An 11,969-nucleotide genomic window follows, 5' to 3' on the forward strand; every position below is an offset into this window, starting at 1 on the left:
CATCCCCCCCCCCCCCCGTGGCCACTGTTCCACGCGGCCCCATGGACCCCTAAGTGGCAATCAGCATTTCCCTGGGCGCCTAAGGAAGGGCCAGGACAAGCAGGCACTGATGCAAGTTCCAATGTTCCCTCTAAGCTGTGGAGTCTTGTGAGCAAAAATCCGACTTTGTGAGCTCCTGGCATTCAAGTTGTGAGCGAGCGATTTGGCTGCTGCACAAATTAGTTTGGAGCCGTCCTTCCCCTGAGCAAAGACAAAAAGGTCTGAGCCGGAGGCTAAAAAACTGTGAGCTAGCTCGCACTAACTCAGCTTAGAGGGAATGCTGGATGCAACCCTGCCTCCCCTCCTTCTCATGTTCTGCCTAAGTCCACAGAATCAGCAGTGCTGTCAGAGGGCCATCGAGCCGTCTGGAAGGGAACCACCAGGGTCATCTAGCCCAACTCCCTGCCACAGAAGCAGGAACTGCAGCTATAGGATCCCCAACAAGGAGGTCTCCAGCCCAATCAACACTTCAAGACTCCAGAAGAACATGATTAACCATCCCCCAGGAGTGTTCTTTTTAACTCTTTGACTGCACAAACCATTTTTGCATCTCTCTAAGACTGGGGTGTCAAACATGCGGCCCGGGGGGCCGGACCAGGCCCCCGGAGGGCTTCCATCAGGCTCGCAGTGGAACTGGCCCTCTCCTGCTTCCAGTTCTGCTGCTGCTGCTGCTGCTGCATCATCGCTTGCTTCGCCAGACTCTCTTAATCACTCGGCCATTTCATATTTTCCACCTGGGTCCTACACTCTGAGCATGAGATTTCTGTGGCGAATGTCAATAAATCAAAAGTCGGCTTGCAGCGTACAGAGCTAATGTTTTAAGCATGTTTTTATTTTAAGCAAAAAACCCAAATCTTTGTGTTTTCCTTTATAAAGTTTACATCTCCGCTCCTTGGCGTTACGTTTTATGACACACTTGGCCCGGCCCGACAAGGTCTCATTTATGTCAGATCCGGCCCTCGTAACAAATGAGTTTGACACCATGCTCTAAGTCATTCGACACCCCCCCCCACTCACCTATCCCGAAGGCTTCTGCCGCCCCCCCAGAAACATCTTCTCGAGAATGGGAGCAGAGCAGCGGGGGTGGCTGGTCACAGATGGGGCAGCGACGGGTCTGTGCTGGAGGCATCCTGGGGACACGAGGGAGGGGGGGGTGAGACGCCGGCCCTGCTGGCTACAGCCCCACCCCTCTGCCTTAAGCAGGCCGGAATGCAACAGGTGCAGCTCAGCGCCAGGAAAGCCGCTCCTGTTTAAGTGCCGGCTTCCTTGCCGTTCCATCAGAGGCCAAGCCAGGGAGGAAAGGGGACGGCCCTCCTGTTTCGCAGGTGTCGAGACCAGGCGCAGACCCCACCCCGTGGACCTGAGGACAGGCCCAGGACTGCCCCACCACCACCACCACCAACTCGGGGAAAGGACCCAGAACTGCCGGCTCACCGTCTTTGGGCTGCAGTTCCAGGCTGCCTTACTGGGTGGGCAGACAAGGCGCTGGTGAGGCGTGGCACTCTGCACATGCTCAGGGGCACGGTTCTTTATGCTTTGCCTCTCACGCCCCAGGGTTGAGTCCTGGGTCTCCGGGGCCGTTCCAAGCCTCCCCTCAGGCTCAACCCGGCCTCCTGGTTCCCAGGGGAGAGGTGCAGGGGGGGGCTCAGCCCCGGCTTCTCACCTGCGTGGAGCTGGGCCCCCCGGGGAGTCCGGGAGGCCACCGGCCGAGTCTCGCTGCAGGGAGTTCAGCACGATGAAGCGGTACTTCTTCCAGTTGCAGGCTTTGGGGTCGGGGGTGGCGGGGACGCAGCGGCTGGACCCGTGGGGGGAGGCCGGTCGGCCGGGAGGAGACTGACCCGCAGCTCCCAGAGAGGACAGCCCCGAGCCCGGCTCTTTGTCCTTGGGGGGGAAGCAGGGGTCGGACGGCGGGCCTGGCACCGGGCTCAGGAACTGCACTGCAGCAGCAGCGGCGGAGACCTCTTCGTTGCCCAGGGGGAGGAAGCTGGGAGCCGGGGGAGCTAAGAGGAAGGGCACGCGGTCGTAGCTGCAGGGGGGACAAGAAGAAGAAGAGGAAGAAGAAGAAGAAAAAGAAGAAAAAGAAAAAAAAGAAGAAAAAGAAGAAAAAGAAAAAGAAGAAGAAGAAGAGGAAGAAGAGGAAGAGGAGGAGGAGGAGGAGGAGGAGATTACATTTATACCCTGCCCTTCACTCGGAGTCTCAGAGCGGTTTACAGACTCCTTTCCCTTCCCCTCCCCACAACAGACACCCTTGTGAGGTAGGTGGGGTTCAGAGAGGTCTGACGGAAACTGCTCTTTCTCAAGGACAGCTCTTATCAGAACTACGGCTTGCCCAAGGCCATCCAGCCAGGTGCAAGTGGAGGAGTGAAGACAAAGAAGAAGAGATTGGATTGATACCCCGCCCTTCACTACCCAAAGGAGTCTCAGCGCGGCTTACAAACTCCTTTCCCTCCCTACAACAGGACACCCTGCGAGGTAGGTGGGGCTGAGAGAGCTCTGACAGAAACGGCTCTTTTTCAAGGACAGCTCTGAGAGAACTAGGGCTTGCCCAGGGTCATCCAGCAGGTGCAAGTGGAGGAGTGGAGAACCAAACCCGGTCCTCCCAGATTAGAGTCCGCGCACTTCACCACGTGTTGTGTGTACCGAAATGCACAGCGGAAGCCGCCATGCCCAGTTTCCGATAGCCCAGTTTTGACCAGCAGGGGTTCCCCCCGGACCCCAGGCAGAGAATGGTGCTTCTGGGCACCTCTGCCTAGCAGCCAGTCATCTGGACATGGGAAGCCGCCTCCTACCGAATCAGACAACCCTGGGTCCAGCAAGGCCAGTATTGTCTACTCAGACTGGCAGCCGCTCTCTGGGGGCCTCAGGGCGGGGGGTCTGTCCCATCCTTAACTGGAGATGCCAGGGATTGCCCTCGGGACCTCCTGCATGCCTTGCAGATGCTCTGCTGCTAAGCCACAGCCCCACCCCAAACCGATCCGTGGTCCATCGGTCTTGTCCACTCAGACTCGCAGCAGCTCTCCAGCGTCCCATTTTGAGGTCTTTCCCATCACCTGTTGACTGGTCCGGGGTCATTTCCTGCAGGAGCGCACAGGAGCGGAGCTCCGGCAGTAAAGAGCCCAGGGGGCGGGCACATGCAACAAGCCCCGCCCCCTGCTCCCAGCAGCCCTCAGTCAGAGCAAGAAGCAGCCAGGTAAGTTGCAGAACCCCCCGGTCCAAAACAGTCCAGTGGCACCTTTAAGACCAAGTTTTATTCAGGTACAAGCTCTCCCTCCTCTGTGAGGACAGATCTGCGTGTTCCCCCCCCCCCCAATAGCTAGCAATCCAAAACAGTCCGGTGGAGCCTGAGCAGTGGGTGTTGCCTTCCGACACACTTCCGGTGATGTCAGGGGGTGTGGCCTATGCAAATAAGTTATGCTAATGAGTTATGCTAATGAGTTCCTGCACCTCTTTTTCTACGAAATGACCCCTGGACTGGTCCTTTTTAAATTGGAGATGCCGGAGTCTGAACTTGGGACTTCCTGCATGCTCAGTGGACGCTCTGCCACTGAGCCACAGTCCCTCCTTACATTAAGGCGCCTCCTACTGAATCAGACCCCTGGTTCATCCGGGTCAGTCTTGCCCAAGGCTCCCTCTAAGCTGAGGAGTCCTGTAAGCAAAAATTCTACTTTGGGAGCTACCGGTATTTAAAGTGGTGAGCAAGTGATCTGGCTACTGTGTAAATTAGTCTGCTCTGGAGCCCCATTCTTCCTGAGCTAAGGCAAAAATGTGTGAGCCGGAGGCTAAGAAATTGTGAGCTCGCTCACACCAACTCGGCTTAGAGGGAACACTGGTGTGGAGTCCTGTGAGCAAGAATTCTGCTTTGTGAGCAACTGGTATTAAAGTTGAGAGCGAGCGATTTGGCTACTGCGTAAATTAGTTTGCCCTGGAGCCACATCCTCCCTGACCTAAGACAAAAATGTGTGAGCCGGAGGCTAAAAAACCATGAGCTAGCTCACACCAACTCGGCTTAGAGGGAACACTTGTGTGGAGTCCTGTGAGCAAGAATTCTGCTTTGTGAGCTACTGGCATTAAAGTTGTGATTTGGCTACTGCATAATTCAGTTTGCTCTGGAGCGCTCCTTCCTGAGCTAAGGCAAAAACGTGTGAGCCGAAGGCTAAAAAACTGTGAGCTAGCTCACACCAACTCGGCTTAGAGGGAACACTGACCTTGTCTACTCAGTCTGGCAGTAGCTTTCCAGGCACTCAGACAAAGAGGTCTCTCACATTTCTGTTTAACTGGAGATATCTGTCCCCCCCATGTCTCTAAGGAGACCCCTAATGAATGGGGAGGCGTTCCAACTAGAATCTGGTTCAACCTCAGGAGCCTCGGCTTCTTTCTTGCTGGTGGTGGGGGCAGTGCATGGACAAGGCCCCGAGATCCGACCTCTCCCCGTCTGACTGTACCTGGCTTGGATGAAGCGATGGCAGCTTTCTACCACGTGTTCCATCTGCAGGTAGGAGGCGGCTGCCAGGACGGCGGGCACGGTGCCCGGGGTGAGGAGCAGGCGGGAGGTGTACATGAAGTCGAGGAGTGCCTGGAATCCAGCAGGCTCGATGGAGCTGGGCAGGGTGAGAACGCTCACCTCGTGGCCCCCCTGGCCCAGGAAGATGGAGTAGAAGAAGCCGCTGGAAAGCCGAGGGAGACCGTTTCAAAACCCGGAAAGACCAGACATCTCCCGGAGAGGAGGAGGAGGAGACATTCCGGAGCATGATGCGTTCCCACTGACACGCAACCGCGTCTATTTATCTCCCGCTTCTCTCTACCCCCCCCCACTCAGGAACTCCAAGCGGCTTAGAGAATGGTTCTCCTCTCCTCTGTTTCCTTGGCACAACAATCTTGTGAGGTAGGCCATGGTGAGCATTTGTGAGGGGCCCGAGATCACCCATAGAGCTTCCGTGGCAGTGGTGGGCATCCACACATGGAGTTCTTAGCCTGCCCCTTTATCCGCTCCACCACACCGGCGATGGGTGGCGGTTCTAGAGTCCCTCCAGGACGTCCCTTCCCCAAATCCCTTCCCTCCTCCCCAGGCCCGTAGCAACAGCGGGGCATCTCAGGGCCTGGCCCCCTGACTTACTTCCGCGGCCCCCTGACTTCCCATCCAGCCCAGGTTCCCCAACTTCCAATTTTTTTATTTTATTTGTGCTGCTCCCTTGGGGGGGGGTATGTGGGGTGCCCCCCAACTTCTTTTAAGGACCCCCTGAATTAAAAAAAAACCTGGCTACGGGCCTGTTCCTCCCTCTCCTTGGTGGCCAGGCCCGGGGTTTCTCTCCCCTTCCCCTCTCTCCCGTGATTTACGTACACGTGACCAATGTTCCCTCTAAGCTGTGGAGTCTTGTGAGCAAAAATTCTACTTTGTGAGCTACTGGCATTAAAGCTGGGAGCAAGCATTTTGGCTGCTGCATTAATTAGTCTGCTCTGAAGCCCTCCTTCCTGAGCTAAGACAAAAACATGTGAGCCCGAGGCTAACAAACTCTGAGCTAGCTCACACTAACTCAGCTTAGAGGGAACACTGCACGTGACTGATTAAAAATGTTTCTCTCCCACCTTTCCTCGCGGTCCGAGGCGGCTCCCCATAACAGCTGCAGAAGGCAGCGACCCACAGCTTGCTGCTGAGAGGCCCGCGGCTTCGGCCCCAGTGCTGGAGTCGGGGGGGGGGGGCTTGGTGGGTTTGTTTCTGGAAGGAGCCCTGTGGAATTTCTCGTAAGAGCTCCAGGCGAAGAACTCCAGGCGTGCTTCCTGTAGGGTTGCTCTGGGCCACGGAACAGGCATGTCTGAGCCACGTGGGGGCTCCGAGGGAAGCCCGCTCCCCCACAGATCCCCGACTCAGCTTCCTGGGCCCCCGCCAGGAAAAGGTTTCACCCAAGGTTGGCACTCTTGCTGTGAACTGGCCACACACAAGGGGTCCTCTGGGGGCTGCCGGGTGCCAACCTCCTGGTGGTTGAGAAAAAGCAAACAACCGTGATGTATTATGCCTAAAAGGTCTCCAAGGACTAGACATTTCTTTTCCCAATATTCCTAAGACCCCGGATCTGATGAGTGTTACTATGGGATATGAGTAGAGCGTTTGCAAAATGGATTCATATTATATAGGTATTTCAACACTACCCACTTTGATAAAGTTATACACGAAACGAGATGTCATATGCGTCGTTCGATGGTGTTTGAATTGCTTCCAGTAAACTGAATACTGAAAAAAGAATTTACAAGTCTGTGAAGAGCCAGGGGTCATTTCCTGCAGGAGCGCACAGGAGCGGAGCTCTGGCAGTAAAGAGGCCAGGGGGCGGGCACATGAAACAAGCCCCGCCCCCTGCTCCCAGCAGCCCTCAGTCAGAGCAAGAAGCAGCCCGGTAAGTTGCAGAGCCCCCCCACATAGCTAGCAATCCAAAACAGTCCAGTGGCACCTTTAAGATCAAGTTTTATTCAGGTACAAGCTCTCCCTCCTCTGCGAGGACAGATCTCCCCAATAGCTAGCAATCCAAAACAGTCCAGTGGAGCCTGAGCGGTGGGTGTTGCCTTCTGACACACTTCCGGTGATGTCAGGGGGTGTGGCCTATGCAAGCAAGTTATGCTAATGAGTTATGCTAATGAGCTCCTGCACCTCTTTTTCTACGAAATGACCCCTGATTAATATTGTATAGGTATTTCAACGCTACCCGCTTTGATAAAGTTATACACGAAACGAGATGTCATATGCATGGTGTTGATGGCGTTTGAATTGCTTTCAGTAAGCTGAATATTGGGGATAGAATTTTCAAGTCTGTGAAGACTTTTTTTTGGCACGATACATCACAGTTGTTTTGTTTCCTTTCTACCTCCATTCCATGATCTCTCTCTTTGGTTTGCATCCTCCAGTGGTTCGTTGGTGTCGATGGCCTTTGAATTGCTTCCAGTAAACTCAGGGTCTTTTTTGTAGAAAAAGTCCAGCAGGGACTCATTAGCATAATAGGCCACACCCAACAGCAGGAACTCATTAGCATATTAGGCCACACCCCATGCCTTCCCTTGGCTTGCAGAGGCTTTGGCCGTAGTAGGCATGGCCAACTCTGAAGCCAGCCGGAACTCCGTTCCTGTGCGTTCCTGCCCCAAAATAGCCCTGAGTAAACTGAATACTGGGAAAAGAATGTACAGGTCTGTGTTTGTTTGTTTTGCTTCTTCTCAACTTCCATCCCGTGATCTCTCTCTTTGGTTTGCAACCTCCTGGTGGTGCCTGGACACACACACCCCTCCCCGGGTTGCAGAAGATCAGCTGCCCTGGAGAAAAACCACTGCTTCGGAGAGTGTGCTTGAGGGCATTTCTTCCCGTTGCGAGGCCCTTCCGCTCCCCTTCCCCTACCCCACCTTTCCCAGGCTCCACCCCCAAATCTCCAGGCAGTCCCCCCCCCGCAGCGACCTCAACTGGCCACCAACCTCCCGGTGGGCTCAGTAGCCTTCCGAACTCTCTGGCGGCCACACTGAGCACGTGGGCACCCAGGTGGTAGCGAGGCGCTCACCTGCAGGCGGTGAGCACCGCCTTGTGGGCCTGCAGGGGGCGTCCCCCCACCCGCAAGGTGACGTCGGTGAGCACGTGGCGCCTGCGCAACTCGTCGAGGTTCAGGAGCACATCGATGACATCGCTGGAGTGACGCGTGAATTCTCGCACATAGCTGGGGTGGCCTGGGGCGGCCATGCTGCCTGTGGGAGAGGAGAGGGGGCGTGATGATGAGTCGGGAAGGGAAGGGAGTCCTCTTCCGGAGATGCCACCCGGCTCTGGGCATCTTCCAGGGTTCCTCCACCCACCCACCCCACCCTGTAGGACAAGGGGGAAAGAATGTGATTCCTGAGCGTGATGTCTGACACTCTCTCCTTGATGTATAATGACAGCTGTCATGGTGCCTTAAAACGTTTAATCATAATAGATCCAGATTTTGGTATATAACCTAGAATCTTTTGATTAGAGAAACTTATAGCGGAACATATATTTTATATCTGCACTTCTGTGCACAAGAAGCCTCTGTAAAAGGAATTAGGATGCAATAAGAATGGAATGCTATTTAGAAGTTGCAAGGCCGCCGAGAGCGAAGTGTAATGTGATTCACAGCCCTTATCAACTAGCTCTCCACATGCGAGCCCAGGAAGGGACCCAGTGTTCTCTAATGTTCCCAGTGTTCTGAAGACAAGGTAAAAAGTAAAGGTAAAGGTTCCCTTGCTCGAAAGCCAGTCGAATCCGACTCTAGGGTTGCGGTGCTCATCTCCGTTTCAAAGCCGAAGAGCCAGCGCTGTCCGAAGACATTTCCGTGGTCATGTGGCCAGCATGACTAAACACCAAGGCGCACGGAACGCTGTTACCTTCCCACTGAAGTGGTACCTATTTATCTACTTGCAATTTCTTGCTTTCTAACTGCTAGGTTGGCAGGAGCTGGAACCAGAGACAGGAGCTCACTCCGTCATGCGGCACACTCGGGTCTCGAACTGCTGAACTACCGACCTTCCACAGCCTGCAGTTCAGCGCCTTAACCACTTGAGCCACCGCAGCTCCATGAAGATAAAGTAAACAAGTGTAATTACTGACTCCACTGAGAGATGCACTGAGTCAAATGATGCTTGTATGATGTTAACTGCTTGGTACCAATTAGAAACCCTTTAATGTGTAAACTATGTGTGATGTCATTTGGGGTATGAGACCTTCTGCCCTTCTTGGTTATGGCAGAATACAGCCTTGGAATTGCTGAGGTGCTAAGGCGCTCAGCCCTGTATCCCTTGTTTTCAATGCATTAAAGAGATAGTCATCTAACTCCTTGGACTCCGACTGTGTGTTTCCAGTTCGGCTAAGGGGTCATGCAGGCATGGATTTGTGCATCAACCCCCCTCCCAGCTAACTAAAACTCCACCCCCCCCCCCCCGGGAGCTAACTAAAAGACCCCAGGAATTCCTAAAACCCAGCAGCCCCCGGATTAAAAAACCCGGCCTCCCAACCGGCTGTCTGTCTTGCTATAGCCCATCTGGATCTCTTTCAAATCAGACCATCTGCATGTGAGACTTTTGGAAAGCCTAGGGCAGGCTGCATGGCATGTCAAGAAGCATCCCCAAAGTCCCTCCTTCGGAAAGAGCCAGCGTCCAGGAGCAATGCTCCCACTAAGATGTGGGGTCCTGTGAGCAAAAATTCTACGGTGAGCGACTGGCATTAAAACCGTGAGCGGGCGATCTGGCTACTTGCGTAAGTCATTTTGCTCTGGAGCCCTGTCCTTCCTGAGCCGAGACAAAAATACGTGAGCCGTAGGCTAAAGAACTGTGAGCTAGCACACACTAACTCACCTTAGAGGGAACACTGTCCAGGAGCCCCTGAAAGACTATATTCTGATGAAGTGTGCACACACACACAGAGAAGCTTAAACTTTGTTGGTCTTAAAGGTGCCACTGGACTCAGACATTGTTCTGACAAAATTGGTGGCAGGGCAGGGGAGGAGCTTTCGTGAGTCATGGCTCGCTTCTTCGGATACCGAAGGTATCCGAAGAAGTGAGCAGTGACTCACGAAAGCTCCTCCCCTGCCAACAGTTCTGTTACTGGACTCTGACTCTTTTCACTTCTACAGACAGACTAACAGGGCCACCCATCTGGGTCTCCCTCCTTCGGGTCTGGGATTTTTGGAGCCCAGCCGAGACACGGGCCTAGGTATCCTCCTGTTTTATTTCCCAGAACATTCATGCCCTGCCTTTTTAGTTATAGGCAGCTGACAGAATCCAGAATGAAATCCATTTAGGAATAAACAATAGCGGGCCCCAAACAAGTACCAGGGACACAATGACATATAAAAACGTATTCCAGGCCTTTAAAAAAAAAATCAGGCAGACTTTAGAGAAGAAGAAGAGATTGGATTTATACCTCGCCCTTCACTACCCAAAGGTGTCTCAGAGTCACTTACAGTCTCCTTCCGAACAGACACCCTGTGAGGCGGGTGGGGCTGAGAGAGCTCTGACAAAAGCTTTCAAGAACACCTCTGACAGAACTGTGGCTTGCCCAAGGTCATCCAGCAGCTCCAAGTGGAGGAGTGGGGAATCAAACCCGGTTCTCCCAGATTAGAGTCCGCCCACTTAACCAACTACATCAAACTGGCAGAAGAAGAGGAGGAGGAGGAGGAGATTGAATTTATACCCCGCCCTTCACTACGTTAAGGAGTCTCAGAGCGGCTTACAAACTCCTTTCCCTTCCCCTTCCCCTCCCCACAACAGACATCCTGGGAGGTCGGTGGGGCTGAGAGAGCTCTGACAGAAACTGCTCTTTTTCAAGAACAGCTCTCACAGAACTACGGCTTGCCCAAGGTCATCCAGCCAGGTGCAAGTGGAGGGGTGGGGAATCAAACCTGGTTCTCCCAGATTAGAGTCCGCGCACTTAACCAACTACACCAAACTGGCTCAGACTGGCTTCTAGGGAATGTAAAACAAGTTTTTAGCAAGAGTTCATCTGAAATTGTTGTGGGGTTTTAGGTGAAAGGGTTAGGAATACAGGGAGCTATGCTCCCTCTAAACTGTGTAGTCTTGTGAGCAAAAATCCTACTTTGTGAGCTACCGGCATTAAAGTTGTGAGCGAGCAATTTGGCTGCTGCATCAATCAGTTTGCTCCGGAGCCATCCTTCCTGAGCTAAGGCAAAAAGGTGTGAGCCGGAGGCTAAAAAAGTGTGAGCTAGCTCACACAAACTCAGCTTAGAGGGAACACTGCATGGGTGGGGTGTGAAGAAGGGAAGTCCACTAGTCCCCTCCCCTCCCCTCAAAAGCCCGTCTCTTGACTTCTAGAAATACTTGAACACCCGAAGCTGCCTTCCACTGAATCAGACCCTGGGTCCATCAAGATCGGTATTGTCTACTCAGGTTGGCAGCCGCTCTACAGAGTCTCAGGCGGAGGTCTTTCCCATCACCTCCTGTCTGGCCCTTTCTTAAGTGGAGATGCCAGGGATTGAACCAGGGACCTTCTGCGCATCAAGTAGATGCTCTGCCACTGAGCCACAGTCTGTCCCCTGAAGCTGCTTTATAAAGAATCAGCCCCTTGGTCCATCAAGGTCAGTACTGGCTACACAATCAGCGGCTTTCCAGGGTCTCGGGCAAAGAAAGGTCATTTCCCATCACCTCCTTCTCGACTGGAGATGCCAGGACTGGAACCCGGGACCTTCTGCATGCCAAGCAGAGGCTCCACCACCAATGCTCCCGCTAAGCCGTGGAGCCTTGTGAGCAAAAATTCTACTTTGTGAGCTACTGGCATTAAAGTTGTGAGCCGAGCGATTTGGCTGCTGCATAAATCAGCTTGCTTTGGAGCCACATCCTTCCTGTGCGAAGACAGAAATGTGTGAGCCGGAGGCTAAACAGCTGCGAGCTGGCTCACACTCGCTCAGCTTAGAGGGAACACTGTCCGCCACTGAGCGCCTCCCCTCCCCAGAGACCCTGACGCAGCCCCCTTTCCCACCCTGCTCCCGGAGACCCCGTTGAAAACCAGCCTGCCCACTGCAGCGACGTTCACACCCGCCAAGGCACTCGGCCCTGAGCACTCACCCCTGGCCCGCAGGGACTGCCGTGGGGCACGCCGGGTTCCTGCCAGCAGGGGCCGGTGGTGGGCAGGGGGGCAGAGATCCAGCTGCACCCCCCGGCCCTCCAGGAGTCCCGGCGCTCTGAGAACCAGCCTCAGCCGCAACCTGGCCGGGGAGGGTCCTTTATAACTTTGGGGCAAACTGGAGAGGAAATGATGTGGCTCACCTCCTTCCTTCCCCTGGAAGCCTAGCTCAGCTGGGGTGTGTGTGTGTGTATTTATAGGCCTCTCAGGAAAAGGGATGGTCGGGCCACTCAGGAAGACTGACACCACCACCACCACCCCCGGTCCTCTCCGGCATTGGGCCTTCTCTCTTCACCCCATTCCAGATTAGGGGCTG

General features: G+C 54.2%; 1 protein-coding gene across 1 annotated transcript in view; it reads right to left on the reverse strand.

The window, feature by feature from the left end:
* The window catches only part of BCL6B (B-cell CLL/lymphoma 6, member B), a 17,294-nt gene extending 5,596 nt beyond the window's left edge, over positions 1-11,698 (reverse strand). Inside the window, exons 1-5 of the mRNA XM_015415703.1 lie at positions 11,596-11,698; positions 7,569-7,749; positions 4,482-4,703; positions 1,703-2,065; positions 1,057-1,169 (exon numbers count right to left, since the gene is read on the reverse strand). Coding sequence (XP_015271189.1) covers positions 1,057-1,169; positions 1,703-2,065; positions 4,482-4,703; positions 7,569-7,744 — 874 coding nt within the window. The 5' untranslated portion in view covers positions 7,745-7,749; positions 11,596-11,698. The remainder of the gene's footprint in view (positions 1-1,056; positions 1,170-1,702; positions 2,066-4,481; positions 4,704-7,568; positions 7,750-11,595) is intronic.
* Positions 11,699-11,969: the final 271 nt, after the last annotated feature.

Source organism: Gekko japonicus, unplaced genomic scaffold (genome assembly GCF_001447785.1).
Source record: "Gekko japonicus isolate JY-2015 unplaced genomic scaffold, Gekko_japonicus_V1.1 scaffold4376, whole genome shotgun sequence".
Lineage (NCBI taxonomy): Eukaryota > Metazoa > Chordata > Lepidosauria > Squamata > Gekkonidae > Gekko > Gekko japonicus.